The following is a 23,169-nucleotide window of genomic DNA, read 5'->3' on the forward strand; positions in this document are numbered from 1 at the left end:
GCAGCACCCAAACCCAAGAATATTACTGAACTGGAGGCCACTGCTCATGAAGAATGGGTTAAGATTCCGCAGGAGCGCTGCCAGAAGCTGGTGTATGGTTATGCATCTCGTTTGCAGCAGGTCATAACAGCAAAAAGGTGCTCTACTAAGTACTAAAGATGCTTGCCATGAAGGGGTTGAATAATTTTGAAACTGGAGAAGTCATTATAAGTTGCATTTTCAGTTGAATTCAGGGAAACCACTTGAAGCATTCGTTGTGTTGAACTAATTCAAATGCTTTTGTTTGATTTGTTCATTGCAAACAGCTGCAAACATTGCAAAAAGTCTGTACATTTTGACAATAAACTTGATTTGCAATGGGGGTTGAATAATTTTGATTGCAACTGTATTAGCTCTGAGTATTGTAGCACTGCTGTGCCAGACACATTCGGTCTCAGTGCTGAAAAAAACCTGCAGGTTTTCCAAGACTTTTATAATTAAAAATGTATGTGTACTAATGCTTTTAATTCCATCTAAATAGAAATGCACACTGTGTGGGACTCCAGTCTATCGCAGAGCATCACATGTACACCTAAGATCATTTTAGCGCAGCCAGTCCACCTAATGCCATGTTTTTGCTTGGTGGGAGAAGACCAGAGAACAATTGCAGTGAATGCTTTTATTAAAAATACAGACTGGCACATACAAATAAATCCAAATCACAATATTAATCACAGAACCCAAAGTCAAGCAGTAGGTCAGGCAAAGTACAAACAGGTATTCAGAGGATGAGACGATCATCGTGAAACCAAACAAGGGTCAAAACCATGAATAACAAACATGAAACAAACGCTTGCTATGTCAGCTGGGGAACAGAGCTGAACAAGGTCATTGTGCTGTAAATGTGCTTTACCTGTCAGTGGTTTTAATGTTATGGCTGATCGGTGCATATTGAGCGGTTGCCTATTAAAATGGTGACTTTATCACAGTTAGCATTCCGCAATGTGTTTCAACAGTGTGTTGAGAGTTTATTGCCTCTTATAACAACTCTCCAACAAATGCTTCTGGTCTCGTTTTCTACAACAGGATGTATTTTCGACATATTTTCAGTTTTCACCTATTGCTAAGATAAGGAAGTTATCTATTGATGGCACACAACAACATAATTTTCTTGTATGGTTGTCAACTATATAATAAATATCTTGATCATTCCACCATATTTACCTGAAGTTATTTAGAAGACAATTACATTAAATATAAACACATTTATCTCCAACAAATGACTAACAGAAGATGTACTTTGACTTGCCACACTACTGTACTTCCTACAGTTATGTTTATAAAGCATTTACTTAAATTCTCTATTAATTATATCCTGTTTATACTGTATATGAAAGATTTCCAATTATTTTATTAAGTGTATTTATCATTACACCACATTTAACCTGTGCTTAACTATTACTTTTCAATGACTTCTATTTTAAAAGGTAAAATAAGTATCTAAATTTAGTCAGACATGTCATCTACTTATCATATTGCTTACACTATTTAAATAAAGTGCATATTTAAATGGTAATATTTACTTTTTAATTAATATGCTAATTAATATATTCCTGAATGAATAAATTATTATTTCATCTGACTACTTTTGCATGGTGCCAATTACATTATTCCTATTATAAATAGAACTCGTATTTTTTTCTATTAGTTCTATTTGTTTGCTCACCTTATTTGGTCAAGAATTTCTCTGTTCCAGTGAAGCCTTGCCACTTCTGAATACATTCTATATATATATATATATATAGATACACACACACACACACACACTCACACTCACACGCACATCCACTCGATAATACTGGGTTTCTTAATATCTGGGACTAAAACATGTTGAAACATTTTGATAACATCTTCACACAGGATCTCTGATATCCTCCACTTCCTGTATAAGGGTGCTTTTTTCTTTAAATGATTAGCTAGTTCCTATAAGAGTGTGTTTGGTCAGGAGAAAAAAAACAGGTCATTACACTAAACTCTCAATATTTTTTCCAGAATTTTAACAATGTGTAATATTGCTGGCTCTGAAGGCCTTAATGTTCTGTTGATCTTTTAGGCTATGAATGGATTTTGGATTTAGTGAAGCAGAGCTCTGTGTATGTGTGTAGTGCTCTGAATTTGCCACCACTTAAGATTTATGTCAGGCAGAAGGAATGTTTTCATGGATTTTTTATTTATTTTTTTGTCAGTCTAAAGAAGAAGATAAGCATAATTAATTCATTCATTTAATATATTGAATTATTTAATGCATATTTATTTCAGTAGTCAGCAGTGTTAGCTAACAATCAATGTTTGCTCCCCTCAGGGACTCCTAACGCCTCCCTGAACACGTCACAGAACACGTTTTACTTCGCTCTAGTTCAGTTTACATTTAGCTATGCCTCTCTGCATGTTCTGTATGGGTTTTTATTTTTACTATACTTGCATCATCACCTTGAAGGTGGAACTGATCTTTAACTGAAAAAGTACTTAATGATTGAAAGTTTCTTAGTGTGGGTTTATATTGTTTTATTGATTTTCTTATTACATGTTTAATATAATGATATAACTTTGAGGGTGATGTCCTTAGGGCTTTGGTACACCTACAGTATATAAGCCCTTGACAATCAACATAAACATTTAGAAGTTCATAAAAGTAAAACAAACAAACAAGAAAAAAACTGTATTCTAACAGGTAAAAAAAACCAAAAAACCGCCTTATCAAGTTGGCTGTCAAACTGATGCAACACTTTTTTGGGCTTGTGTCATGACAACTGCTTTACTGAACTGGTTCACTTTGCTTATGTTCATGACCACCAAGGCAGTCTCTCTGATTTGTGTAAAGACAAAACTCAATTTAAAGACCCATAGTAAACACACATTGCTGAAGCATGTCCGTGTCAAAGCATATGTTATACCACAGGTGTGATAAGGATAACTGACACAATTCGAGAAATCAACAGACCTAGGATGAGATTGCACGCAAGCTTAAATCTTGGTTTGTGCTGTAGCACGTTATTCACAAAGGGGGAAAAAACAAAGAAATGAAGCTCGTTATAGAGTAGATGTTGACAATCTACACACCCCTGTTAAAATGTCATGTTTTTGTGCTGTATAAAAATGATACCAAGATAAATCATTTTCCACATGTAATGTGATATAGCAACCAACAGAATTCAGGTGAAAAACAAATAAATGTTTTAGGGAAAAAAGGAAAAAAACGTATAATAACCTGGTTACATAAGTGTGCACACCCTTTAATAATGGGGCAAGGAGCTGTGCTCAGAATAAATCGGATTCCAACTCATGTTCAAAAGTAAATATCATACACAAATTAACCTCAGATAAAGTTCAGCTGTTTCTGTAGGATTTTCTTGACATCATCCTGCTTGAAATGGTCCACAAAGAGTTTACAAAGCATGTACGTGATTTCAGGAGAGGGGTACAAAAGAATGAATTTTCAAAATATTAATGTTTAGAAGTCTACCATGAAGGCCATCATCAACAAGTGCAGGAAATGGGGCACCACGGTGACATTACCAAGAACAGCACGTCCCTCCAAAAATGACAAAAGTACAAGTCGAAAACTGTTCAGAAAAGCTGCCAAGAGACACCTTATCTCAAAACCTTTTCCCAAACCCCACCCCACAGACAAACACACACAAACGCGCACACACACACACACACAAAAAAACATCAACCAAGCCTGCCTAAGTTTTGCCGACGCCATGTGTTATAGTCTGATAATACCATATTTTTGGGCATAATTCTAAAATACATTTTCGGCACAAAAACAAGACAGCTTATCACCAAAAGAGCACCATACCCTACATGGTAAAGCATGTTGGTGGCAGTATCATGCTATGGGGCTGTTTCTTTTCAGCTGGGACTGGGCCTCTAGTCAAGATAGAGGGAATCATAGATAGCTCCAAATACCAATCTATCGTAGTACAAAACCTGCAGGCCTCTGTTAGACAGCTGAAGATGATGAAAAAATTCACCTTCCAGCAAAATAATGACCCAAAGCACAAATCCAAGTCAAAAAAGGAATGGCTTCAGAAGAAGATCAGTGTTTTGAAATGGCCCAGTCAGAGCACAGACCTAAATCCTATCGAAAACCTGTGGAATGACTTGAAGAGGGCTGTGCACAGGAGATCTCCTTCACAATATGATAGATCTGGGGCATCTTAAGGAAGAATAGAACGAAATTGCCAAATCAAGATGTTGTTGGCAGACTCTTACCCAAAAATACTGCATTCTTTAATGCTTTAACAAAGTATTAGTCAAGGTTTGTGCACACAGCTTACTGTAAAGTTTTTTTCTTTTTTTCAGGGGTGTGAGACTTTTCACTGAAGATCCACAAATAGGCAACAGATATGCCACGTTAATTCACTCATTCCCCCCCCCCAAGCATACTTGGGCATTGGTGCCTCAATGGTTAAGGCAATAGGTCACTGATCAGAAGGTCAGTGGTTCCATCCCAAACACTAAAAAGCTACCTTTGACAAGGAGGAGGGAGGGGCCAGGCTGTGAGGACACATGCCTAGCACTGAGTTGTCTAATCAGTGGGAGAGAGTAATAAAGGAGTGGCTGGAAGCACCAGAAAGATCTGCACTTTATGTTTGACTTATGGTCGTGTGTTTGTATTATGTTCTATTTACTATATAATATTACATTTGTTACAGTGGTGCCAAAACCCGGGAAGGATGAGGGACACTCTGTCGGAGAGCCCTCACCGCTGTGGGAGGATCGGCAGTGTTGGAGCGGTTGCCGGGGAGGCGGAGGTGTGGCTGTCATCCACCTAAAAAGGGAAGGCGCTGCAGCCGTCCACAGGGAGTTCAGTGCCATTGCCTGGAGTCATGGCGGATCGCTTCCCAGCAGGCTGAGAACCAGATGATAGCATGTCTGGGGACCAGATAACCTGGTTTCTTTCTCTCTCACACACTTGACCCTTCTCCTCATCTCTCCTTTCGCTCACAGAATACAGGATGAAGAATGTGTGGCCAGAAGGCAGCACCTCTCCTCCCAAAAGAGGAGGAAGGGGTGTAGGCCTGAATCTGGCAATGCGAACAGCCCTTGGTCAACTCCAGGGTCAAATAAACAGGAGCCGCACACAGCCGATGCAGGAGCTTGTCAATATAAGGTATTGGATAGGCATCAAATTGCGAAACTGTGTTCAATTTGCATAAGTCACCACAAAAACAGACCGCTCTGTCTGCCTTGCATTTTTCCTAATTGGTCTTGAACCACTTTTTTGTGATCAGGTAAGCTATATGGCTGGCTGTGTACAACCATGCCAGGAGTCTCTTTAACAACATTATCAAGAAACAATAACAATATTGAAAAATAACAACATTACCAAGAAACAAATGATAATTACTTCCTCAACCTCCCACCACGATGATAATTAATAGAGGATGAAAGTAATGTAGCACGGACCATTTATCAGGTCACAATCAAGATGTAATGATGTTCCTACTGAAAATGAGCAAAGTAAACCAATCTCTAAAGGAAACCACTCTGATAGACCTCCACCCACAGAAAACAGTTACAGTTAGTCTCAGGTTTCTTAACAACCATGGTATCTTTTGACTCAAGTGTTGCATCATCTTGACCTCAATACTGACGTCCGTTGGGGAAAAAACCTGTGATTTCTCATGTGGTTTTAGATCAGTTATCACATGAAGAGCTCCTGCAGGTGTCAGATAGGCCTATGAACACTTCACTTAAGTAGAACACTATTATAAATGATATTATTAGTAGTCAAACTTGTCTCTTTACAATAGGAACATTCTGAGTTTGAATCCAGATGATGCCACATTTTACAAATAAAATAATTAAGGATTGTTTATTTAAGCACAGAGAGGCATAAGGACGACTTTCTACAAACATTAACATTTGTATTATTTACAGAAGAAAAAAAAATGGTGGCGGGTACAAAGATAAACAACAGAAGGTGAAAATATATGAAAATCCATTGTAGAAAGTACAAAGCAGGACAATCAACACACCATGAAGTAATAAATGGGACCCCAGTTTGTTTGAAACTCCACACAGATAGTTAACAAAGCTCAGGATCAATCCAGGGTCCCAACAATTTACACATAATAGTGAAATCTGTGGATATAATTAATGTCATTTTGATTGAGGGAAAAAAAAAAAAAAAAAAAAAAAAAAAAAAAAAAAAAAAGACAGTGAAAAAACAAGTTCACTCTGTGTCACTTTACTCCATGTCTTATTTGCACTCATAACTGATTACAAATAACTGACTATCTGCTGGTAGTAATGTCCTCAGCATTACAAGAGTTTTTTTGCCATTACTATTCCCCCAAAACATATATTTACAGTTGTCATTTCAAATATTATTTTCTGTCTCAGCCCAAAGTCAATATGACCCGTGAACAGTAAATCCATTGCCAAGTAGCGAACAACGCACAAAGTAAAATAATACTAATAGAATAAAGGCGAAATGTATGCATGTTCAAAATAACAATACACTTTAAGGCTTTCTTGCTAGCAAACAACTAAACAAGAATATACTAATGTTTACATGAAGGCTGGACTGGTTATAAAATGTTATACCATTGAAGATGTTAGTGGCCATGACCCAGTCTACAACAAATCTCTTTTAAAGTATTCTGAGTTGAAGATCAAGAACAAACAATACAATTCTTTTACTACCATTCTTTCAAAAGGTACGTTTTACTGTGGTTGTCATTTATGAAATCCGAATGATCAGAACACACACTGCTTATCTGTAAAAAGTTATCAACAAAGTGCTGCATAAGGCATTATTACAGACATGGTGATTTTTGTAATAGTAATTCGGTAACGCTACAGTGGTATGGCTAAGGAATTCACACAGAAAAGTAATGACCGGGTGCAGCACATCACCTTACATAATGCTTTGTGACACTGGGCCTCATTTATCAATCTTTTAGTAAAGGTGTGTGTAAATGTTCCATAACCCAAACCAAACAAAACATTTCCACTGGATTTACAAAAGTTTGGGAAACGCTTCAACTGTAAAGTGCAAAGTGCATTCCCAGCACAGCTCATTTGCATGTAGTGACGCCCATAAATGCCATAAAAGGTCAAGTGCACAGACAGCTGGAAGCACGAAATGAACAGTCAGGGTAAAGTGGAAGGTAGTTTGAACATATTTGACAGACCGACCCATCCTCTGTTAATACGGCACCATTTCGTTCGTCATAATTCAATGATTTGTTTTATTTATTGCTCTTAATTTATGGGTTTGAGTTGGCTTGCTTTCTTTATATTCTTTAATTAATTCCAATAATATAAAACTACTGGTTTTCATGAAATGTTCTCGATGGTACTCTTAGTCCCCGACCTAATGAACTAGCATAGGGACGTGTTTTTGATAGAGACTCTGAAGCGCTTTTATAAGGGCGCCTGTTATATTCTGTAAATGCAATAGAAATAAGTAGTTTACTCTTGACAGTATATTCCTAATATAAGTTGTGCAGTAATCCATGCAAATGATATGATTTGAAGTCGATCGAGTCGAGATTTACATCAGTTAGTCTTTTTATGCATCAATTTACACACACCTAGGAGCACGAGTATGATACGAACGATTTTATTTCTAGGATTTTCATGACGCTCATACACATGATTTATAAATAAATTTGTTCATATCAGTTTAATAAATGAGGTTCATTGACCAGTGTTAAAAGTGCCACCGCTGAGATGTACTTCTTATAGAACAAGTGTACTCGTGGAAGTTAGACATTGTAAGGTACAGTAGGATTACATTCTAAAACTACTGGAGACTAAGCGTGACTCTTGTAACAAGCCCGTTTAATAACGTTCAAGCGGGTTTTCAAACCAAATTACTGAATTCGACATGGCTTTCACTTTGAAAATAGTGAGTTGTAAGCAGAACCTTTGACATGCAGAAAATCTATTAATAGTAGGTTCAATTATCATACCTTTTGTGTTAGTTACAGTTACTCACAGTCCTGTTCACAGAATAACATTTTCACATTGCAGCATGTTATGATCATCAGTCAAAAACAGTTCTTATTTAAGTTTAAAGTGTCAAAGTGCACCTTTTAAATCACACACACACAATTTTAAAATAAAGCTAAAAGTTACCAGTAAATAACAGTCACAACTGCGAGAGGATTATTTCATTTCTCTAATTACTTTACCGAAATGTAGCCTAGAAATACGAATTAGTCCACAGGCATGAAGTTGGCTCCTTTGAACAACATGGTTGTTCTTCCTGAAGCATCCAATTTTCCAACTGCTGAACAATCATGTGTAACTGAAAAAATTCACTCTTTTTTTTAAATGAATTTTAAAGCTAAACACTTAACGTGAAGGTAAGCAAGAGGACAATCGTTTATCAAGTCAATGTATGAAAAATGTATAAAGATATTATAAAGATATTTTATACATATGTATAAAAAATGTACAATGTATAAAGTACAAAAATACAGTCTTCAGATTCCTCACAAGTTCCTCAGGAGAAGATACGGTGAACACACTATGTGGAGCTCGCATTTCCCTCGTCATTTTCCAAGTCACGTCTGTCCTGGTCTTCTGCAATCTCCTCCACCAAACTTACAAAGTTATACGACTCCGCCACAGGATGACGAGCTGGGTACTGAGGGAAGTCACTGAAAAGAAACTGCAGAAAAAGAATCTGGCTTTTTAACATTGTTTATATACAGTGTGTATATAAGGGGGCACTTCAAGTGCAATATTAACATCATAAGCTGTGTGGAAACAGTGAGAACAATTGATTTTTGTTTAATGATAACCATTTATTTATGTTGCTATCTTAGAAAATCCCTTTTGCCAATTTTCACCAAATATCACTCAGAACTCAGACTTTTAAACTCATAGACTTTTAAAAAATCTATGAATGAGCTTCCTTGTAAATTAAAATATCAGTAAAAAATGGTTGCAAAATGTTGCATATATCTTTCCAATACATTTCATTTTATTGCTAGGGAGCAGTGGTGGCTCTGGGTCTGGGTTACTGATCAGACGGTCAGGGTTAAAGCCCCAGCACCGCCAAGCTCCCACTATTGGGCCCTTGAGCACTATTGGCTGACCCTGCACTCTGACTCCAACTTCCTAACAAGCTAGGATATGTGAAGAAAATAAATTAACTGTGCTGTAATGTATATGTGACAAATAAAGGCTGCTTCTTCTTCTTCAGTAGGCTTTTCTTTATAAAAAAAAAAAAAAAAGCCTTATCATCAACCACTCTTACAAGGTAAAAAGACTGAACTAATCCATTATTGAGGTCAACTTTCTTTTAATCAATATCATTTTCTTTGTAATATAAAATCTATTAGCTAACATTATACAAAGATTTCTAATTAATTAATTAATTTTTTTTTATTACCGGGACTGTTCGTTTTTGTAGCAAGCCTGCTATCTTTACACTTTTTTTTTTTTTTTGACATTTAGCAAAGTGAGAAACAGCCTTGTGCAAAGAAATTTCAGTTTAACAGCAATGCTGACATATCACAAACAGCATCAGTCACTTTAAAGGACAACTGCAGATAACAGCAGCTCTTGCTGAATGCATGCAGCAACTCTCAGACACTCTGATTAGGCACACAGTAAGACGATTTCTGCACAAGGCTTAGGGGGATGATCATTTATGTCTCTTTGCACTTTTTAGGGACATTAGATCATTAGGTTATATGGACGACACGCTGGGAAAATCCTGCTGTATGTTGCCGAGGCTTAATTCTGAAAAACGGCCAAGACAGACAGAAGAAAATAAATCAAAACTGATCTTTATGGCCCATTAAAAGTTTTAATCTGGCCCACTTAAAGTAACATTTTTTGTGGAACTTCAATGAATAAAAAAAAATTGAGGAAAGAAAAGACTGTCTAGTCTTTTCTGTCTGTGCCTGGAGCAAAATATAACCATAATCTCAGTACCATAAACTCAGCTACTAACAAAAATGTTTTCAGTAAGTAATTCTTCATTATCAAGCTAACCATTTGACATATAATTCCAGTAAAGTCCAAAGATCATGTTGTGTAAAAAAGTAGCCAGTTTAACAAACGCAGCAGTAAACACAGTCTGCCTAATAGACATCAAAGACCTTGTAGCTAAGTGTCATTTTCTTGACACAATGAATATTCACACTTTGATCAGGCAACAAGAGCGAACAATGAGCAGTTTTAAATGCCACGCGTGACTTTACCTCAGGAGACTGAGGTTGTTGATGCTGATAATGAAAGAAATGATACATTTCTCATTAACAAAATTATAACTCGTGTTGTAATGTTACAATTGATTGATGTAAATTTATCGCATATTAAAGTACATGCAACTGAAATCAATAAATAGCGGTTGCTTGACACGTTGGTGTGTCTCAGTGAAACTGGAATGGAGCATATTTCAGTTGTATGTAGTTTCACAACTTCATACAGAAAAGGTCCTGTATGACATGTGCTAAGAGCAATATTTTTCATTACTCATCACAGACTTTGGTTTGGGTTTTTTTTACTGACTGATGTTTTGGTGCAATAAAAGTATTTGTTGAAGAGACCTGTCTTGTGCGAGTTCCACTCATCCCTAAGAAACACATCAGACCGGCGTTGGGTGGACACAGCTTGGAGTCAGAATAATTATATACACTTAGTTGAAAATATTACTTACGAACCTCTCAGTACAAACACGTTCCAAATTTTGATATGTTAAAATTAAGGTAAGTGTACCTCTTCAAAGTGTTCAGGGATGTCCAGAGGGGGCTGGAGCAGTGCTTTAATCCTTTTGTGATGTGTGTAAAAAAAATACAGGAAACTTCCCACGATGGCCAATCCTATTAAAGTTAGCACACCGAACATGATAACACGCCAGTTTCGCTGTTTGGCTGATGGGGGGGAAAAAAAGAGAAAAAACAAAAGAGAGGAAACAAGAGTGTTAGAATTTCCAGTATGAGCAGGATCCACCCAGTATGTGCAGAAAAAGAGGAAGCCTTTATTTGTCACATATACAGTCTCCTCCAAAAGTACCGGAACAGCAAGGGCAATTCTTTTGTTTCTGCTATACACTGAAGACATTTGGGTTTGAGATCAAAAGATGAAAGACAATAGATCAGAACTTTGGCTTTCATTTACTGATATTTACATCTAGATTTGCTAAACAACTTGGAACGCAGCACATGTAGTGGCAGACTACCCAATTTTTAGGTGAGCAAAAGTATTGGAACAGACAGTCTTTAAAAAAAGATAGCAAGAGATTAAAGAAATTAAAACATAGCTGCAAGTAGCTTCTCAGGCGTGAAAGCGCTACATAGCACCACCTTGAGGTCAACGGTGCCAATAATTTGTCTGACCTCAGGACACGGTCCTCAACATAGCTTTCAAATTCTGTATCGATACAATGAAGCACTGCATATGACCTCACATTTTGGCTATTTCACCTTTGGCTATTTCACCATCAATGTCTGCCCTCTCTCATTGCAGATTTCAAAAGCAATACATGACATTTAACTGGCAGTCTCCAAGGAATCACATGACAAAGACATCATGATTTTCAGTCAAACAGTTGGAGTTATAAGCACTTATTTTTGATAATTTTACAGACTGAAATCTTTGTAGTGATTGTGAACGCTGAAATTATTCATTAATATAGGAGTTTAAGTGCAGTTCAAGCAACCTTTAGTGTGTCTACATATTTTCTTATACCTTCAAAGGTTTCAACAAACTTTGTGAGTAAAAATACACTAATGATGAAAAAAATAGACGTTCATAAAAATAAAAAAATGCACAATTTCTTCTACAGAACAAATGAGGGGAGACATCTGTTAAAATATCAGGTTTCAGAGCTCAGCGCACTTAGTTTTTTAACATTCTAGTAGGAAAGGTTTTGTAAGCTGTACACACATGGTAGACCTTAACATTCCTTTTTTTTTTGTTTCCCGCAGGTCTGTAAGCATGTATGATTCTGAATTCAGTTTGATGAGTCGGTGTCATTTTTACACGATTTTGTGAATTCATACAGACATCTGTTTGCGTGCTATAGGTGAACGGTTTTGAATATCAAAAGTCCATCTGATAACATTCGAGCAGTTCGGTCTGAAGATGATCCGAGCCAAAAGTGGTAAGGATTGAACAAAAATTGAAGGCTGTGAAGTTTTGAAAGCTATTCAGGAAATTCTAAATTGTTCACAAAATACAAAGGTAGCCATAATTTTTTTTTTTTTTAACATCAGCTGACATTAGAACCTTCTAAAGAATCACGGGAAACATGAATCACGATGCTAAACCAAACGCTTCAAAAGTAACGGGGAAAACACATCTTATTATAGCGCCACCTAATGTTAATCTCAATACATGATTCTTTAGGTGCCTGTAAATTTTGTTGTGAAAATGTCAAAGCATTGCTGAGATATAGCCAAACACTCTGTTTTGTGTAATAGCCGAAACAACAAAAGGAGCCATGTTCTAAGTTGTAGATGTACATACCAGGAAATGAATGCTGAAATTCTGATCTATCATCTCATTCATCTTCTCATATTCATCTCATATATAGCAAAAACAAAAGAATTGACCTTACCAGTCCAATACTTTTGGAGGGGACTGAACATTACAGTACAGTGAACTCACTACAAAGTTGGGTTCAGAGCGTAGGGTCAGACAAGATATGGGGTTAAGGGCCTTGCTCAAGGGCTGAACAGTAGCAGCTTAGTGGTGCTGGGGCATGAACCCTGCCGAGCTTCTGATCAGTAAACCAGAGCCTTTAACTATTGAGCCACCACTGTATGATCTCTGATGCATTTGATTAAATTAATGCACACACTGAAGTTTTCTAATATCAAGTTTCGGTCTAAAATGACACAAAATTGACGCAGTTGTAACAGTTACCTTAAGAACTGCACAAAATCCTGGGACAACTCACATGTTTCAGGGATCACTGTACATATTTCACGGCTGGGCTTTCCATGGGGCTTTTCGTAAAGCAGATACTCGACCTGGAAGCAGTATTCCTCTCCCGATTCAAGGTCTTTAAAGACGAGGTGGTCGGAATTGAAAACCTGGAAGTGTAAAAAAAAAAAAATGAAAAAATCTTATTACATACTTGTTCATAAGTGTTTTTGTGGAGCGCCTTAAGCCAAATGAAAGTAAAAAGGCATTTAGGCGACATATCAGAATGAATGCAAAAACAATGGTGAGTGAAATGGTGAGAGTTCTATGCGCTGACAAAAAAAATGGAGAGGTGGCTTGATCTCAAACAGAAAGGTGAACTGGCAACAGGAATGCATGATCAGTGTTAGGACATGCATTTGTGTGACTGGAGTGTGACAGATGGACATCGCTAAGCTAATCAACCAGCTGATTGGATATTTCTCTGTACCGTCAACTTGGGATGGTAGTTACAACCATCGACTCGGATAAGCAAGGTGCAAACCATCGATAAGGTAAGCCTCAACAAAGAATAAATGAAGTATAAACTTTTTCTGTTAGGGAGAAATTCTTGTGGATGCAATAGCAGAGATGGCATAACAAAAGATATAACTAATGTTATAATACAACTAAAGAAATCGCTAACCTAGCTAATTTACATACAGTCATGTGAAAAAAATAAGTACACCCCATGGAAATTGTTGCCCTTTTTTTTTTTTTTTTTTTTTTTTTTTTTACATATTTGGACAAGCAAACATTTGATCCTCTTTGAAACAGTGCCTTTTAATGAAGTTGATATACTTGAACAAAACCACAAGGATAATAAATAGCTTTTACAATCATTTAATCAACAGAAATATCAATAGATGTGATATTCTTCTGTGGAAAAGGTAAGAACACCCTTGGACTCAAAAGCTAGTATTACCCCCATTAGCAGAAATAACTTCTTGAAGGCGTTTGGTATAATTTTCCACCAGCCCCTGACATCGTCACCAGCCCCTGACATCGTCACCAGCCCCTGACATATATATATATATATATGGGGGGGACGGCGGGGGTAATCACCACAACCACCACTAGTGTGTAGTATCCACCTGGATGACAGTAGAGTATCCCTACTCTTTACGAGAAATGTCCTGGGATTTTTTTAATTACCACAGAGAGCCAGGACCTCGGTTTACGTCTCATCCGAAAGACGGTGCTGTTTTTACAATATGGTGTCCCCGTCACTTTACTGGGGCATTAGGCCCCACCAAATGGTGAACACCACCTGCTGGCTTCCCTAATACCACTTCCAGCAGCAACCTTAGGTTTCCCCAGTAGATCTCCCATCCAGGTATTGGCCAGTCTCAACCCTGTTTAGCTTCAGTGGGAAACCAGGTGAGAACTGCAGGGAGATATGACTCTGGCAACTTCAGGACAGATGACCTCACATTACCTTCAAGTACTCTTTAATATGATGCAAAATTCAAAGTCAAATCAATGAATGCAAGATGTCCAGTCTATGAGGCAGTGAAGCAACCCCAAACCATAACATTTCCACCACCGTGCTTCACAGTTGGTATGAGGTGCTTCTCCTGAAAAGCTGTCTTTGATCTGTACCAAACATGTCTGCTGTTACATTGAGGCGGCTGTGGCTCAGGTGGTAGAGCGGGTTGTCCACTAATCGTAGGGTTGGCGGTTCGATTCCCGGCCCACATGACTCCACATGCCGAAGTGTCATGTGGCCAAGACATTGAACCCCACGTTGCTCCCGATGGCAAGTTAGTGCCTTGCATGGCAGCTCTGCTACCATTGGTGTGTGAGTGTGTGTGTGAATGGGTGAATGGGTGAATGAGACACAGTGTAAAGCACTTTGGATCGAAGCGCTATATAAGTGCAGACTATTTACCATGGCCAAAACAACTCTATCTTTGATTCGTCTGTCCAGAGCACATTGTTCCAAAAGACCTGCTCTTTGCCTATATGCTCATTGGCAAACTGTAGTCTTGCAAAGGTGTTTTCCTGGCACGCCTCTCATGGCAGGTCAAATTTGTGCAATCTCTTCCGATTGTAAATACATGCACTTTGACGCCAACAGCTGCAAGACTCACTTGTAGATCCTGTGATTAAATTTGGGGGTTCTTGGAGACTTCTTTTTGCATCAGACAGTCTGCTCCTGGGCTGAATCTGCTGGGACGGCCAGTCCTGGACAAACTGGCAGTTGTTTGAAATCTAGCGCCATTTGTAGATTATTTTCCTTACAGTGGAATGATGTATTTCAAATAATTTTGAGATCTTTGTAAATCCCTTGCCAGACTCACAGGCATCCACAACCTTTTTTCTGAAGGCCTTTCAGAACTCTTTAGATCTTATCATGATGACACCACATGCCTCAATAACAAAGGGAACACCAGACACTAGATATGAGAGGGGTATAAATAAGACAGGTTCCACCTGCACTCCCTAAGCAGGTTCTAATCACTGGCCCCCGATCTTCAACACCTGATTCTAATTTTATGGATTTGGTGTGATAAATGTAGGATGTACTTAATTTTTCCATGTGACTGATTAATTTAAATTGTGCGTTTTTTGTTCATCTAAATTGTGAAAATTACTACAAAATGTCAATTTTATGTGTCATTCGATAAAGTGCAGCACCTTTATTAATAGGCACTGTTTCAAAGAGGATCAAATGTTTGCTTGACCAAATATGTCAAAAAATAAATAAAAAAAGCCAACAATTTCCATGCGGTGTACTTTTTTCCCCCCAGTGTAGCTATTCATTTAACTCAACTGAACTAACGTTAGTATATTACATGGCTTGGTAGCTAAACGCAGGCTGTGTTCACACGTAAAAACATTTTCTGATAAAAAACGCTGGTCGAAGTGTTTTTTCATATTTATATAAAAAAAAAAAAACGCTGTTCCAAAATGCAGTAGAGAGCAGGGAGTGTTTGAAAGCATAGTCTACTCCAAAGTATTATTATGTAAAACAGGTTTAAAAAAAAAAAAAAAAAAAAAACAATTAAAAAAAAAAAAAAAACATTGTGTGTGAACACAGCTGTAGGGAGCTTCATCACCAAAGAAGAAGTGCGGAATTTTCAAGTGCAGACTGTCCCTGACAAAATGTTTTCTTCCCAGTTCCTGCAGTGTAGTCTCACTGGAATACAGTGAGAATGAGAATGTAGTTATGTTTTGGATCATTGTCAAACGTCTATCAGATAACAGATATTAAGAAAACCTGATTGTCTCTGCCAGAAAGCTTAAAATGGGCCGTGGTTGGATCTTCCAGCAGGACAATGATCCAAAACATACATCAAAATCAACACAAAAATGGTTTACTGACCACAAAATCAAGGTCCTGGCATGGCCATCGAAGTCCCCTAACTTGAATCCCATAGAAAACCTGTGGGGTGAACTGAAGAGGAGAGTCCACCAGCATGGACCTCAAAATTTAAAGGATCTGGAGTGATTCTGTATGGAGGAACGGTCTCAGATCCCTCGCCATGTATTCTCCAACCTCATCAGGCATTATAGGAGAAGACTCAGAGCTGTTATCTTGGCAAAGGGAGGTAGCACAAAGTATTGACTAAAAGGGTGCCGATAACTGTTGCACACCTATAACAAAGTTTTTTTTTTTTTGCTAAACCTGTGTGTTTGCAATTGTTTGATATCTATGAAAGCAGAGTATTTTTGTGATTTTATTTTTTTTAAAACGATCAAAAGGTTAAACAATAAAGACAATTTTTCACAGCCTTCTTTGCTCATATTTACCAAGGGTGCCAGTATTAGTGGAGGGTGCTGTATTTGAATGGGTCCAAATATACTTTCATTAACTCTCAAACATGTTACTTGGTGAAATAAATAAGACTTTTGAAGTGTTGCCAGCTGTCCTTCGCAAATATTTTAAGGATAATGGTCAAAAACAACATGGGGGGGGGAATGAACATTTTTATATTAAAATTAATAATTAATAATTTCAAATCCCCCAACCACCTCCACCTAGAACCCAGACAACACCTAAGCCCTCTGAAAACCTAGGGGAAACTCTTACATTTAATGGAAATGGGGCAGTGATGTTTTCCTCAGCAGCTTAATTCTGACACATAGCATTTAAATAACACGTATTACTGTAGAAATCTTTTAGGTCAGAAGGTCTTGATTAATTTTGTATCTGAGGCAATAGTTACAGCAGAAAGACAAATCACAGGTTTATATTAACGTTCTCATTTTGAATACATCATCAGATAAAAAATATGAAGTGTCGTTCTTTAATAAAACAAAACAACGCAATTTAAAAGATTTATAATAATATTCATTATCTTTGATTAACACTTTTTAATCCTTTTCCTACAGCAGCACAACACAAGTGTTGTATTCCTTAGTTAAGGAAATTTTATACATCAGAACTAATGCTCATTTACAATTCATAATTTTAAAGCTCCTCCACTGACAAACTGGTTGCTGAATTTTGCTAATCAGTACTTTTTTATCCTAGTTATTCCAAGTAATTCAATTAATTTAAACAATTTAATTTGCTATGCCCAATTTCTAAAGTGATTGTTTTTAGTCCCACGGAGTGAATATTTTCAGGCTATGCATGTACTTCTCACACGACATACCTGTTTGTTTTTAGTGCCGTTTCTTTTCCAGTACAGTGGTTTGAAGCTGATGTGTCGACCGTTCTCCTCCTTCACACTCTGGTCTCTGTGTTTCATCAACAGGTGCACCTTGTCTGTCTCCACCTTCAGCTCTATTATAGGAGCACATGTGTGAACTGTGGAACAAACAGAGTCAGTAGTGAGGTTTAATTCCACATATCATACATTGGTTAGGGTGAAGCAGATAGCATGTTGAAGAAAACATTAAGCAAGCTTATATTATTTGCTTGCTAATGGAGCATGTAATATGGTGTTTTTTGGTTTTTTTTTTGCTTTAAAAACAGCCTGTTTCAGAATATGAATTCTAACAATTCCATACAATCAATTAAATTTTTCAATATACACTGTATGGCCAAATATTTGTGGACACATTAACATCACCATATGTGGTGATGGGGTTCTTCCACCATAAGTGGTTCTTCCCAAAACTGTAGCTACAAAGTGTGAAGTGCACAACTCTGTGCAACTTTTTATGCTGTACCAATTTCCCTTCACTGGAACGAAGAGGCCCAAACCTGTTCCAGCATGACAATGCCCCTGTGCACAAAGTGAGCTCTATGAATACATGGTGTGTGAAGGTTGGAAGAAGGTGCAAGAACTCGAATGACCTGCACAGAGCCCTGACCTCAACCCCACTGAACACCTTTGGGATGAACAGGAACGCCAGCTTCACCCCAACATCAGTGCCTGACCTCACTAATGCTCTTGTAGCTGAATGAACTCAAATCTCCACAGCCACGCTCCAAAATCGAGTGGAAAGCCTTCCCAGAAGAGTGGAGCTTATTATAACAGTAAAGGGGGAACAAATCTGGAATGGGATGTTCAACAAGCACATATGGGTCTGATGGTCAGGTGTCCACAAACTTTTGCCAATTTAGTGTATTATTTATTGAATTGCATTGTTAATTGCAAATAGATGCTACAAAATGATATCAGTTTTAAGGTAGCAGTAGAAGGGACTATTCAGACCAATAGTAAACTTGTACTTTTGTATCTAGAAATTTAATGTACAGTTTCACTAATTTATGTCACAGACTTTTAATGTTTTCCATTTGACTCACCCACATGCATATAACAAAACAAACAAAGAATAAATGATGAATACTGTTATGAGTAGAGAAAATAAAGATGGCTTACGGTGTGCACATTGGACTAGCTTTGACATCTCCCAGTCTGACGTTTGGTTCCCTCTCTCTGATCTCACACGAAATCTCTTTCCATAGAAATCCTCAGCAGCTGCTGTGAAGTTGAACATCCTCTGAGTGCTGTTGTACACGTCAGACCAGTCACTCAATGTCCTAAGTTTTTGAAAAAGTAATTTTATTACATATTCAAAATAAGTTTGTGATGCCATGACATTAACCCAGATCTAATGAATTGTTATAGACTGTAGTGCAGAGTTTACTATACACTGTTCGTTATTTCTGCTCCTACTGATGCTATGAATAGTGCCACTAGAAAGTTTACAATTTTCTGTGTGTCTGCATAAATTTGCCCATGTGAAATGTGATGATCTAAGTATTAAAACTAGATAAAGAGAACCCAATTAAACAAATGACAGAACATTCATTTGTTGAGCAAAATCTTGTCTGAAAATGTATGTGAACCTCTAGGAGTACGTTAAATTAAAGGTGTAATTGAAGTCAGTTCAAGGGGATGGCAATCAGGCAAGCGGTTAGAACCCCATGGTTCAAGAACATAAATTGGGTCACTTCACTATGAAAGTCTGGTCTTCACCACACACGTTTATGGAAGTGTGCCATGACTCCAGCTTCCTGAGGACACCAGTTATCGACGCTCACCAAACTGGAAAAAGTTACAAAACCATTTCTAAAGAGTTTGGACTCCACCATTCTTCTGTGAGGCAAATGATACACAAATGGAGGAAACTCAGCACCACTGTTACTTTCCCAAGGAGTGGTCGTCCAGCAAAAACTGCTCCAAGGCCAAGACAAATAATATTATGGGAAGTCACAAAGAACCCCAGGGTAGCATCAAAGCACTTACAGGCCACTCTTGTATTGAGTAATGTCAATGTTCATGAGTACACCATCAGGCAAACAGGGATAGCAAAGAGGAAATCATTACACTGCAAAAAAGAACACTGCTGCCCATATGAAGTTCATTCAAGACAACGTGGATAAGGCAGAAATCTATCAGAAGACTGTTCTGTGGACCGATGAATCAAAGATAGAACATTTTGGTTTAAATAAAAAGCACTGTGTTTGGCAAAAACCAAACGATGCAACAACACAAACCACATCGGTTTGGGGCTGCTTTGCTGCCTCCAGCCCTGGTCAGCTTGTCGTCATTCATGAATCTATGAATTCTGGATTGTACCAGCAAATTCTACAGGGGAATGTCAGGGTATCTGTCCACGAATTGAAGCTTAACCATAAATGGGCCATGCGGCAAGACAACCACCCTAAGCACACAAGTACAGTATGTCTATAAAGAAATGGTTAAAGCAGAAGAAATGTAACATTTTTCGAATGGCCAAGTCAAAGTCCAGATTTTAACCCAATAGAAATGCTGTGGAAGGACCTAAAAAGAGTAATTCATGCAAGGTCCCAACAACATCCCAGAGTTGAAGCACTTTGGTAAGGAGGAATGGGCCAAAATTTGTCCAACAGGTCTGATCACAAGTTACAACAGACACTGAAAGCAAAATGTTCCCATACTTTTGTCCGACAGTGATATTTAACGTTGGATAATTTTTCTCAATAAATAATTGCGAACAAATGTTTTTGCATCACTTGTTTAACTGGCTTCTCTTAATCTAATGTTAAGACTTTGATTAAGATCTGATTCCATTTCAGGTCAAATTAATGAGAAATACAGAAGATTGTAAAAGATTCACAAACTTTCTGCAGCCACTGTTATAATGTGTGACCCATTTGATGGATATAAATTCACAGATGTAAAGTAGGGATAAATTCACAGCTGTAACGTGAATGGAAGTGAAAGGAATTGACTTACGTGTTGTACTGAACAGCATATGTGATGCCGGTGTGGTCTACTGGAGGATCCCATGTTAACACTGATGACCGGACATTAACACGGCGCGGTGGTGATAATTTGCTCGAACATGCTGAAATGTTAAATGCAGTCTTGTTTAGCCTTGTTTTGTTTTAGTGGGAATAAGTTTAACAACTTTTAGTTCACTTATGTGCTCTGTCACACACACACAAAAAAGATTACAATTGATGATAACTGGATGAAAGAAATAATTACACATTACTCTGCAGCACAGTTATAATACTGTAGTGAATGATTGTGTTTGCAGGGGGTTTTTTCCTTTTCTTTTCTTTTTAATGCTTTCTTTCTTTGGATATGTACAAATGCAGGAAGGAAGGTCATCTGAAGGAACTTGATACAATCCATAATACATAATGCAATGAAAACAAGTCACAAGTTTTCCCAAACTTTTCCTCAATTCACACTGGCAACATTGAAATTCACAATTCACAAGATTTTATATGTTGAAATTTAAATCAATATTGTGCTGAAATGAATAATCACAAGTACATATGTATTGATGTAAACTGTATTTTTAAACCACAGTTACAGGATTTAAGAGCTGTTGTGTACTGCAAATAAAGAGAAAGCAGATATTAATGCTCACACACACACACACACACACACACAAATATATATATATATATATATATATATATATATATATATATATATATATATATATATATGCACACACAGACACATCATATAAATATATACACACACACACACACATACATATATACGCGCACACACACATATACACAAATACATATATACACACATATACATATACACACACACACACACATTATATATACACACACACACATATACATATATATACGCGCGCACACAACATACATTATATATATATATATATATATATATATATATATATATATATATATATATATATATATATATATAAACAACGCATTTACCTTCGTGTAAATACATACAACGTTGTCTCTGTGTTAATTTAGCTGTCTTTAACCCCCTTTAAGCACGGTGTTGTTTTCATTTCCAGCTAAGTTCCACCCTAACTCGGGCCTTCCTTACTAGCTAACATTTATTAATCTTACATGACTAGCATTAATCCAACCCCAGTTTTTATTTTTCTCATGAAATTGAATAAGTCTTACCACAGTGTCTTATGAAGAACACTTCACACACAAGAAAAACGATTCTCCAGTCCATAGCGAAAATTATAGCGTCCACACACAGTCCATCTTCACACCCCGTAGGACACTTCTGCTGTGGCCGAATTCCAAATGCCTTCCTAATGGACACACAGTGGGCTACGTAGGGTGCCGACGCCGTGTTATTGTACCCTGTGTAGTGCACTTCTGCAGAGAGAATTGGGTCGTTTGTGATACGGTATCTAGTTTCTTCCGGCTGAGAAAATATAGAAGTGAAAATAGTCGTGTTACGATAAATTGCGTTTTAGCGTAGGCTTATACGGCGTGATTTAGTTTATGTAGATGTACGGTAAAGGTGTGAATGTCAGTTTCCTGATGTTTAAGCTGGTTTAGCGGTGGCGTCGCCCCTGCGGTTTTTGTGGACAAAAGTGTTAACCTTTATGGTACGTGTATGACTTGTATTTCCGGGTCATGTACACTTTTAAGGGTGATTCCATGGTCGAAGTGCCATTTGTGTCGCCACTGACATTACAGTTACAAATATGCATGTAAAGTCAAAGTAAAAGACATTTTAAACACAGGTGAAGTGTCCTTCACAACAACCTATGACATTAATACATAAAAAAAAAAAAACCCTATATACAGCACTATAACTGTCCCAGCCTAATATGACTACACATTCACCTTAAAATATAATCATTAAAATGCTCATTTTAGAAAAGGAGTTTCCATTACAGCAAAATGCAAGGCGATAAATAAATAAATAAATAAATACAATAAAAAGAAAAAAAAAGAAAAAGAGGTCCAAAAGTTTGTGGACATGTTACCATCACACCCATATGTGGTTCTTCCCCAAACTCCACACAGTTTGAAGCACACAATTGTATAGAATGTCTTTGTATGTTGTAGCAGTATAATTTCCCTTCACTGGAACTAAGAGGCCCAAACCTGTTCCAGCATGACAATGCCCCTGTGCACAAAGCGAGCTCCATGAAGGCATAGTTTGCCAATATTGGGACGCAGATGGAAATCCCAGGCAGAAGCTGACCTGCCAATTAGCAGGCTGTAGCACAAAGAGATCATCCGCAGAGTCCAGACAGGAGGGACAGGTCTTGGGTGGGGAGAAATTCCGTGGGTCTGGTCCATGGCCAGCAGGAAAAAGAGAGAGGAACTGGTGGTGTCTGAGGTGACGAGGATGGTGGGATGAGCGCTATAAGATCAAGGCAGTAGCACAGGGACGACAGGGGGGCTGGACAACGTGGAAAGGCATTGTTGGCAGAAACATCAGCATGGCAGACATGTGGAAGTTCCCACAGGCAAGACTTAATTTTCTTATCGGTTTTCTTATACAACACATTCCCCTGCTCACTGAACCTGCATCAGTGGCTTGGCCAGGATGAACTCTACTCCCGCTTTAGCAGCCCGAAGCAAGCCTCCAGCAC

General features: G+C 37.7%; 1 protein-coding gene across 1 annotated transcript; it reads right to left on the reverse strand.

Moving 5' to 3' along the window:
- Window positions 1-5,849: 5,849 nt before the first annotated feature.
- On the reverse strand, window positions 5,850-22,968 carry ifngr2 (interferon gamma receptor 2). The gene is made up of 7 exons (XM_053626391.1): window positions 21,731-22,968; window positions 20,547-20,658; window positions 18,705-18,865; window positions 17,529-17,683; window positions 12,920-13,055; window positions 10,735-10,889; window positions 5,850-8,674 (listed from the first exon to the last, which is right to left on the reverse strand). The coding sequence occupies exons 1-7, from the start codon at window positions 21,783-21,785 to the stop codon at window positions 8,531-8,533; spliced, it is 918 nt and encodes a 305-aa protein (XP_053482366.1). The 5' UTR covers window positions 21,786-22,968; the 3' UTR covers window positions 5,850-8,530.
- Between the last annotated feature and the right edge of the window lie 201 nt (window positions 22,969-23,169).

This window comes from Ictalurus furcatus, chromosome 6 (genome assembly GCF_023375685.1).
Source record: "Ictalurus furcatus strain D&B chromosome 6, Billie_1.0, whole genome shotgun sequence".
Classification (NCBI taxonomy): Eukaryota; Metazoa; Chordata; class Actinopteri; order Siluriformes; family Ictaluridae; genus Ictalurus; species Ictalurus furcatus.

Coding starts and splice junctions, on each gene's coding strand:
- ifngr2 (XM_053626391.1), bottom strand. CDS start 21,785: ATGGACTGGAGAATCGTTTTTCTTGTGTGTGAAGTGTTCTTCATAAGA. Junction 17,684..18,704: donor GCTAGTCCAATGTGCACACC/GTAAGCCATCTT, acceptor TTTGTTCCACAG/TTCACACATGTGCTCCTATA. Junction 13,056..17,528: donor ACGGCACTAAAAACAAACAG/GTATGTCGTGTG, acceptor TTACACTTCCAG/GTTTTCAATTCCGACCACCT.